This window comes from Chinchilla lanigera, unplaced genomic scaffold (genome assembly GCF_000276665.1).
Source record: "Chinchilla lanigera isolate Chin_1 unplaced genomic scaffold, ChiLan1.0 scaffold00051, whole genome shotgun sequence".
Classification (NCBI taxonomy): domain Eukaryota; kingdom Metazoa; phylum Chordata; class Mammalia; order Rodentia; family Chinchillidae; genus Chinchilla; species Chinchilla lanigera.
This window is the reverse complement of record NW_004955452.1, coordinates 6674617-6684384: the sequence shown is the minus strand read 5'-3', so window position 1 is coordinate 6684384 and position 9768 is coordinate 6674617. Positions and strand designations below refer to the sequence as shown.

The window sequence follows — 9768 nt, the reverse complement described above, 5'->3', positions numbered from 1 at the left end:
AATTCACGACCTTGTGCTTGCCAGGCAGGCGCTTTGCTGCTGAGCTAAATCCCCAGCCCCTTGGCTCCATTTATAATCCTGCTGTCTCATCCTCCTAGAGTGCGGGGATTATAAGCATGGACCACCACACCCACCGAGAGTCTCACTTTTTGTGAGCACCTAGAAGACTCTCTCAAGTGAGCATGGTGGCATGTGCCTATAATCCCAGTACTCTGGGAGAAATGAAGTAGGAGGATCACAAGTTCAACCCTAACTTGGGCAATTTAGCAGCAAGATTGTTTCAAAATTTTGAAAGGCTCAAGACATAAACCTCTCTTTCCTTAAAAAGTAAATAAATAAAATTTTAAAAGGTTGGAGATGTAGCTCAGTACAAAAGCCCTAGGTTCAGTCCTTGGTAGCACACACATACACAGCTTCTCATCTAGTTTTCCTTTCCAAGTATGAGTCCTGTCATGACACTGACAGTCTAAACTAGTCAGTATACTGGCAGGCCATGGCTAGGAAGAGATGTCTCAAGTCTTTTGTTTGGCACTCATTTCCTTAGGCGAAATTAGCTAGGAGTGAAGATGAAGATTGCTAGGTCTGGCCTGTTTGTCTGGAATTGGCACAAAAGCTTAGTTTTTCCTTTGGACTTCTTAGAATAGATCAATCTGGAACCCTCCCAAAGTATAAAAACTTGCATTTTAGAGAACCCATTCTAGCATAAGCATAGAAGTTATGTCTAGGCAGGAGAAGGCTGGAGGTAAGAACCAATTGAGAAACTTCGCCGGCTCAAGAGAGAGGAGAATGCCTCATCTGATGGGCCAGTATGGATATTATTGATTGCAGTAACTGAAAGAATCTAAACCTAGAGAGGAAACTTGATAAATAGCCATGATGTGCATCACCCCAGACTTGCCTCTGATCTGGTGTTCAGAATACAGTGCATGTTGGCTGATTGAGGAGATTAAAGTAGTTTAGGTAGATGTGAATGCAGAAATTTTAGAAATAGGAAGCTTTTAAAAGATCATTTAGCGGGGCTGGGGATTTAGCTCAGAGGCAAAGCGCCTGCCTGGCAAGCTCAAGGTCGTGAGTTCGGTTCCTGGTACCAAAGAAAAACCAAAAAAAAAAAAAAAAAAAAAGATCATTTAGCTTAATCCCATTATTTTATAGATGAGGAAACTGAAGCCTAGACTGAGAATTTTAACAATTTTGATTTATGAGGCACTGAAGATGTTACCCAGTTTGACCTACCAATACTTTATGTTGTAGGAATTTCTTCCTCAACATGTTACATAGCTAGCCATCCAGAGGCTGGGAAACTCATAACCATATTTAAAGAAAATTCATTCTATTACAGGACAGCTTTTTAAAGAACTAGATATATTTCCCTGTAACTTTTATCTTCTCAGCAGTTCTTACTTCTCTCCTATGTAACATCTCCCAAAAGACCTTCTCAAATCCCCAAATTAAGAAATACTACTGCAACATATAATTTCCTTAATGAAAGTAAAGCATGATTGAAAAAGACCTTTACTGAATCCATAAAGACAGGGTACCTTACTCTTTCGTGTATCCCTTTTTTTTTCTACCTAAGAACCACAATTTTGGTGGTTCCTCTCACTTTTTTTTTTTTTTTTTTTTTTTTGAGACAGAATCTTGCTATGTAGTCCAGGCTGATCTTGAACTCACTATGTAGCCCAGGCTGGCCTCAAACTCACTGCTATCCTCCTGCCTCAGCCTCCCGAATGCTGGGGTTATAGGTGTGTGCCCCCACACCCAGCTGTCACTTTTTTTTCAATGCCTGAGATAGAACCCAGGTCTCTTACCTGTGCTAGGCTACCACTGAACTCTTCCCCAGTGAGTTTACTCTTTTTAGTTCTGTCACTAACACATATATTTAATTTTTTCCACAACAGTTTTAATAAGGAAACACACTTTTTTTATCACTTTATGAATATAATTGTACAAAACTATAAGGAGAGAGCAGTAAATGGGGCTGAACGGCTGGGCTCACTCCTGCAACTTGTCTGTAGTTTGCTATATGGTGGTATGATGGGCCTTTCTGTTTCTACTCTCTCCTTTTGAGCCTGCAGAGTTTCTCAGTGGGCTCTTAGCACCAGCCTTCTGCTTAGGTTAGAATGATTTGTCTAAAATTCAAATCTGGTCCTGTATTTCCTTAATCTAGAGGTTCCTCAACACTCAGTGTTCCACACAGTTTCCAGTAAAATGCTGCTGATGTTGGAGGAACCTTTCTCAACTGGAGTTCCACAGAGAATTAAACCCTAACACCATTAGGCATCTGTTGTCTTAATTTTTTTCTACTGCATCTAGAATGGTGCTAGTTTTGTACAGTTTTAAGGAAAATTGAGAAAACAGTCCCTCTATTTTTATTTTTTTTTGTTCTGTGATTCAGATGGGGAACCCAGTTATGAAAAACAGGAGGAGAAAATGTCTTTTTCAGGAGGTCTAAGAGCATAGCTGGGAGCAACTTCAGAAGGAAAACCATAAAGTTTCATTGGAATCTAGGGTTTTATCTTTAAATTTTTTATGTGACTTTTGCATTCTACCACATAATATGTTCATGGTTAAAAGTGTCTTTAAATATTCATCAATGAATAAAATTGATTCTATAAAAGATTTGCCTATGGTCTGTGGAAGTCTAAATAATTACCCTTTTTTAAAAAAAGCTTTATAGAGGGCATTTTATATATGTTTTATTATTCATTGTCTCTAGAAAAATGCCCAAGATCACACAGTTAGTAAGATGTCAGCATCAAGGTACAAAACCCATGCATTTTCTACAGCTTGAAGCTAAATTGAATCAAGAACCTGGAAGACTCTTTGCCCATTTCTAAGTTTATCTTCACTGGAATATAGAACTTTTTTTGGGTTAAGTTACTATTGTGGTTCAGATCATGCATAATTTCATACTTCTTATGCAGAAGACAGCCAACCGTTGACTATTTAAAAGAAAAATGAGCAATAGTACAGGTATTTCTGTACAACAGGGACTCTTTATCTCTTGTGTCTCAGAAACAAACTAAAATGGCTTTTTAAAAAACGGGGCGGGGGGTAATGACAGCTGGGTGTGGTGGTACATCCCAGGCTGAGGCAGGAGGATTGCTGGAAGTTCAAGGCCAGCCTGGGCTTCATAATGAGTTCAAGGCTAGCCTGAACTACATAGTGAGACAAGGCCTTGTGAAGTCGCCCAGGTTGGCCTCAGACTCAAAAACCTTCTGCCCAGGTAACTGGAGTACAAGCGTAGACCACTAGCCCAATACAGCTGGGTTTTTTGACAAGAAGAAACCATCTTGCTATTAAAACTTTGGTTCCCGCCTGGCGTGGTGGCACATGCATGTAATCCCAGCACTCAGAAGGCTGAGACAGGAGGATCGCCACAAGTTTGGGCTAAATAGTGAACTCAAGGCAAGCTTGAACTAAACAGTGAGACCCTTTCTCAAAAACAACTTTGGTTCTAGGTGAACCCCACAGAGATGATGAGAGTTATCTCCATTTGTGTCTGCTTACTCAGGACACTTGGGAAAGCATACATGTTAAAGTACTCGGATATTAGAATTTGCCCTTGCCCCCAGTCTGACATTTGTATAGCCATTGGTAATCCAGTTTCCACTAGATGTCCAGGGGGAAAGTCTGGAATGTGCTGGCAGTGGTGACATTCAACACAGAGTTACAATGTGATCTGTTTCCTATAGCTCCTCTGAGAAGCTGTAACAGTACTCAGATAGGGGGAGCCACAGTGATTTCATTACCTGGCTGAACCCTGAATTCCTAGTTCTTTCAGAAATTTTGAAGTTTGGAAATCTAAGGGCATCCTGAGGATGATACACAGAGTCCTGTGAGATTCTTTTTTTGTAACCTCCTGCCTGTTCCTTATTCTGGACTCTTTTTCAGCATGTGTTAATAAAGATTGCATAATAGTATCTGATACTCTTTACATTAAACAAAACTGGGAAAGAGTTAAACTGGGAAGTCAGGAGTTCAGATTATAAGACCTGTTGAATCAAAGGAGGAACTTAGCAGAGAAGCAGAATGGAAATCATTTCCTAAGACAGTAGGCAAGTATTCAGGAAACACCTCTGCACCCCAAAGATAGGCACAGCTGCCACACAGTGACTGTTTGAGGGAGGTTCAAAGTTATAAGCAAACAGCTGATTCTCTTGGTTCTTGGGCTGTTGTTGGTGGTGACAGGAAATCTTGTTCCCCAAGCTGCTGGCTTCCTGTTTTATTTTTACTTGTTGTAGATCAGAATGTCCATAACAAGAAGCAGTCTGTTCCAGTGGGTTCCACTCCCTCTTCGAGCTTGGATGGCTTTTCATTTTCCTTTTGATCAGACAATATGTTGGTTCACTTTTAAGATCTATGATAGTTACTTTGGCTTAAGCATTTTATATTCACAATGAACTTCTGTGGTGATGAGCTGGTGTTTTAAGATTTGATGTAAGTAAAACTGCTTAAGTTTTATTTTAAGAGACATTTATAATATTGGGGGCTGCTTGTATTTGTTTCTTTATACCTTATCTTTTATCATTTAAAGTGAATTTACCATTTTCCCTGGCACAAACACTGTTAGGCCGCTTTAGGTTTCTCGTTTCACAAGATGTAGAAACGGGATCAGCCCAGTGTGCCGTGACTGTGGTCACATTCATGTTGTTGAGATTGAAACCTCCTAAATTTGTAGTTAGAAAAATTTAAATCTAAAACTACAACTCAGCATGAGCCTATAGTGGTAGGGGATTTCCTGGGAAAGGGGCTCAGCCTGGGAATAAGAAGGAGTAACTGAGAGGTTTCCAGATCTACTCCAGATACTTTCTACCGTCTCTAGAGCTCTTTGGCTACATATATTGAACTGGGTAGGAAGGGAAAGGGAGTTGAGTAGAAGAGAAAGGACCAGGGAATCTTGTAGCACAGTTGGCTCAGCATCATGTTTGACATATTGAACATGTAAAAATTTCCTTGATATTCTTTCACTCTGTCAATTTACAGACTAAACTTTAGTAGTGTTAATAGCTACTGGCAGCTAGTATTTAGTTGTACATTAACAGTCACCCATCCAGGAAGAACTGGAGAAATCATGTCCTGATGTATATCAATGGAATGACTTTTGACAGCTTGATTTCATTCTGGAGATTATCAGATGACAGAAGCTCTTTTTTGATCCTCACAATGGGTGGCCTAGAACCTGATCTGTTTTGGTTATGGACACCCCAAGAACACCACTCAGTGTTTGCTGAACAGGCTGTTTTCTAACTGTGCCTCCTTGCCTCTGGGAACTCTTGGTTGGAGCAGTAGTTGTCACTTCGAGGTTTTTCTGTTCCCTGTGTATCTCAACTAGCAGTCACCAGTTCAGAATTTCTAAATTTATAAAGCATGTCTTCTAATAGCAAACCTTAAAAAAGATGGGAGTGTGAGGGGGTTAAAAAAGAAAAAAAAGGGAGACTCAGGGTTTTTAAAAAGCTGTTTTAGATCAGAGTAAGACCCCCACCCCACCAAAAAAAAAGACTCATACAGCCCTAGTGTGCCTGGAATTTGTGGTTGAGTAATACTTTCCTGTTATTTCTTTTTTAGGTTGTTTTTCATCATTCAGAACATTGCCTGAAGCAGGTCCGCCATGCCGTTAGTAACTAGGAACATCGAGCCAAGGCACCTGTGCCGTCAGAAGTTGCCTCGCGTTAGAAATGAGCTGGAATGCGTGACCAACATCGACCTGGCAAATGTCATCCGACAGCTGGGCAGCCTGAGTGAGTGCCTTGCAGAGCCTGTACTTTGCCCTCAGGGGTCGTTGGTGCTCTTTATTTAGTTTTCTTCTCCCCTGTTCCTATTTCTCCCCCATCTGCCTTCCCAAGGTAATGCGAAAATGTGTTCCATCCCCCCTCCCCAAAGAAAAGCTCCTTTTTTGGTACAGATTCTTCCCCTCTACCCTTTCTTTACCTACCATCACTCTGTAGGTTCCCTCTACCTTCCCCTACACCTGCTTCAAAAGAAATCTGTGAGAAGGGTGGCAGGAAGGACTGCAGCAAAACTGCAGGTGGAATGACAGAGCAGAATTCTGTGTGTAAGTGGGAGGTTCACAGAACACTGGCTTGGGTCGAGGAATGTGACTGTAATTACACGAGCTGTTCGATGTAGCCTGACTTGGTTGAAGTCTCAAATGTGCCAATAGTCTTTATCTACTCAACACCCTCCCTCTTTCTTCCCAAAGAGGAGTAAAGCAAACATGCACTCAGAGACACTCTGGCCGACTTGTCTACCCTGGCACACATTTAATTGTGCTGCAAGCCCCCAGGTCCCAAGTTCAGGGTACAAATTACTTCTGTAGTCTCTAGGGTATTGGGAGTTTTGCAAGCTGGGTGAACATGGTGACACAAATAGTAGCTGGAGCTGTTCTTCTCTAGGAGAAAAATGGGGGCTAGCCCAGTCTGTTTTGGAGCTGAAAGAAACCCAGCATGACTACATTTTTTTTAATTGGCAAGAATGAATGAGACTGCCTTGGGTGGGGTACATGCATGTGGTTTAAATTTCATTGTGAATCAAGCTGACTTTATTTGTTTGAAGCCGAGGTATGGAAGGGAAGATGCTGGGATTGGCTCTGCATTTGTCTAGTGTCACCCCTGCTCCCATAAGCACCTCCAGCAAAATGCCATTTTAGTGATCATCCTTAGCAGAAGCATCTTGGTGTGAATTATTTCAGACCCTCACCCCTCCTATTGCATCACTGCCCTTAGTGAAAGCAGGCAAATATCAAGATAACCTGCATTCCCCCAGATAATAATAGGCCCTGCCTTTAAAATAGGAGCCTGAGGAGACAGTGCTCTGTGATCAGTTGATGTATGGAGTTTCAGATTGCTAAGCCTTCACCTAGCTCAGGGACCATCTCAGTTGATCCAGGGCTTAGGGAAACCTGGATGGAGCGTCACGAAGAAATGAAGCCCTGCAGTGCCTGTCTGATACAAAGGAACATTAACAGTAGCACAGCAGCAATGCAGCTGACAGTGAGGCACAAGAAAGCTGCAGAGAGCCTCGCTGCTTCTTAAAAGCATCATTTCTGCTTCTGTCACCCTGAGAAGGCCAAATGGGTGGAAGTCAATCACATACTCGTTCTTTCTCCATAGGATAAAGAATATCTGGCTAATGCTTCTTACTCTCACTCAGCAGGAATTATGCTTCCTCTCAGGTATTTTTCCAGGGTGTTGATGGGAGCCATTGTGGACTGTCCCACTTGTACTCAGACCACTCTTGTTTTAAGGAAGGAAGTCAGTCTGAGGCCCAGGGTCAGCTTGTGCCCAAGGAACCAAGATTTTCTCACATTTTGGTTCTAACTGACCCTTTATTCATTGGTGAAGCATGTGTTGAGTATATTTCATGTGCTGTGCTGAGAAGATACAGTGATCAAACAAAATGCTTTCTACCTTCCAGGAGCTTATAATCTACTGGGGGAACAACAATACATTATTCATATGGGGAATTTGAGTTTCTCGTTTGCTAAAAGCTAAGTTTTGATAGGGTCTTAACATACTCTCGTTTAATCTTTTTAATAATCATGGAGATAGGATGTCATATTTTCATTTTTCAAATGAAGAAATGAAAGCTTAGAAGACTTCAAGGCTAACATGGACTGTGTAGTGAGATCCTGTCTCAGAAAACAAGTAGACAAATAAATAGTTCTTTGAAAGCCAGCCGGACAACATTTTTGAGCAGCATTGTGACCATCCGGGAAGGTGGAACCCCCACTTGGTCATTAGGAAATCACGCGCCAAGACTGGGTTTTCTGACTGTATTGAAGTGGAAGAGCGACACGTGACATCAGGGAACTCCAGGACTTACTCATACTTCACTGAGAGCAGCTGTGTATTTTTAAAAATCAATTTTACCTGTGCTGCTTTCACATAACATTTCTTTTGAAAGGCTCTGCTAAGGGAAAAAAAAATTGAAGGCTGCTCTGAAATCTTTTGCAAAATATGATGTCTGTTACAAATGTTCTAATGTTTTGGGGTCTATCTTGATCATCTGAATGAGTGAAATTTAACTCTGAAAAAGACACTTTGGTTTTCTCCTATTGAGTATCATACTTCTGTTTTCAGAGGTTGTAGTAATTTTTAGCAGTTGAAGAACAGGGACTATCCAATCACTGATTGCAATTATATTTAAAATTTCCTCAAGCTTAAAGCTTAGGATATTTAGATTCATATTTTATCTCTGTCTCTGTCTGTCTGTCTCTGTCTCGCTCTCCCTGTCTCTGTCTCTGAAACAGGGTCTCACTATTGTTGCCCAGGCTTGTCTCAAATTATTGGGCTCATCCTGTCTCAGCCTCCAAAATAGCTGGTACTGCAGGTATTTACCACCTCATCCGGCATAGACAGTTATCCTCTTAAAGTCATCTAGCTAGGTATGGTGGTACATTCCTCTAATCCCAGCACTTTGAGAAACTATGGCAGGAAGATCACAAGTTCAAGCCCAGCCTGGGCAATTTAGCAGCACCCTACCCCATAATAAAAAACATAGAAAGGGCTGAGGGTATAGCTCAGTATGAATGCCCTGTGTTCAATATCTGATACGGCGGGTGGGGAAGAGGGGCGGTCATTGATCATGGGTGAGCAGTTATTTAAGGAAGAAATCTCTTTGTGATAACTTAAGATGTTTAGCTCCTTTAATCTAATTATCTTTATGATAATTTTATGAGGTATAGTTATTTTCCCCAGTTTACAGATGAGATTGAGGCTGAGAGGTTATAGTTTGTTAAAGAGTATACAGGTGTAATAGAAATCCACGTCTTTGATTTGAAATCCAGTCCTCTTTCCAGGTTCTGTTGTTCAGTCTGTGTTTGTCTTTGCGGTGCTGGAATGGAACCAAGAACTTGCATGTTAAGCAAGTGCTCTACCACTGAACCACACTCTCAGCTCTGAGTCTGCCTAGAGCTTAGGTTGAAAAGATAGTGGGAAAGTCTTCATTTCACCTCACTCCCTCTTAAAAAAGAGATCCCCGTGTTACTAATTTTATATGTTAGAGTTCTTTGTAAGATTTTATCTGGAAAAAACCACTATGTCACACTGGTTCGCTACTCCCACTGCTGTTCCCTCCTTCATTAAGAAGCAGGAAATCCTGAGTCCTCTCTTGATGATCTAAGAGCAAGTTGATTTGGGATTTTTTTTTTTTCGGTCTTTTTGAGACAGGGTCTCGCTATGCAGTTCAGGCTGGCCTTGAGCATACTTTGTAGCCCAGGCTGGCCTCCAACTCTCAGCAGTCCTCCTGCCTCAGCCTCCCGAGTGCTGGGATTATAAGCGTGAGCCAGCAAATTTGGGACTTTCTTTTCCTCTAGAACAGTTGGATATTTTTGAGCCTAGTTTATTTTCCATCCATAATGTTGCATATTTCTCTGCTTCAGCTTCCAAACACAATTTTCCGTTACTTGGTCAAGCATGATACAGTATAGTTTTATAAGAAGAGCCATATTACGAACAGGGATCCAACAGGATCTTCCACTTGCAAAGTAGAAATGCAGCAGGTTAGCCAATTTGAATCCTTTGAGCTCCAGAGCATCCTATAGTTGTTTTCTAAACCATTCAGTATGCAAGGACTTACTCCCTTCTGATTAAAAACTCCTTATTGACCTAAATTTACCAGCAATTCAAAATATGTGGTTGATTGGTCTTGTCCTTACTGTCTAGGTTATATAGGAAAGGTGAACTACAGTTCACCCTAAAGGTGTGGTTTTGGCCTTTCAGACTAAGCCCCTGCTCCGACTAAGAATTTTTTTTTTTTTTTTTTTTT

At 41.2% G+C, this 9768-nt stretch overlaps 1 protein-coding gene across 2 annotated transcripts in view; it reads left to right on the top strand.

Moving 5' to 3' along the window:
* Wasf2 (WAS protein family, member 2) overlaps positions 1-9768 on the top strand; it is a 75111-nt gene that overhangs the window by 49580 nt on the left and 15763 nt on the right. The window contains exons 1-2 of one of the 2 annotated variants that reach the window (XM_013519649.1): positions 4301-4440; positions 5569-5741. In XM_013519649.1, the coding sequence (XP_013375103.1) occupies positions 5612-5741 (130 nt within the window). In that variant the 5' untranslated portion in view covers positions 4301-4440; positions 5569-5611. Of the gene's footprint in view, positions 1-4300; positions 4441-5568; positions 5742-9768 lie in introns of those variants that run through there. The other variant, XM_005394909.2, reaches the window with a different exon arrangement.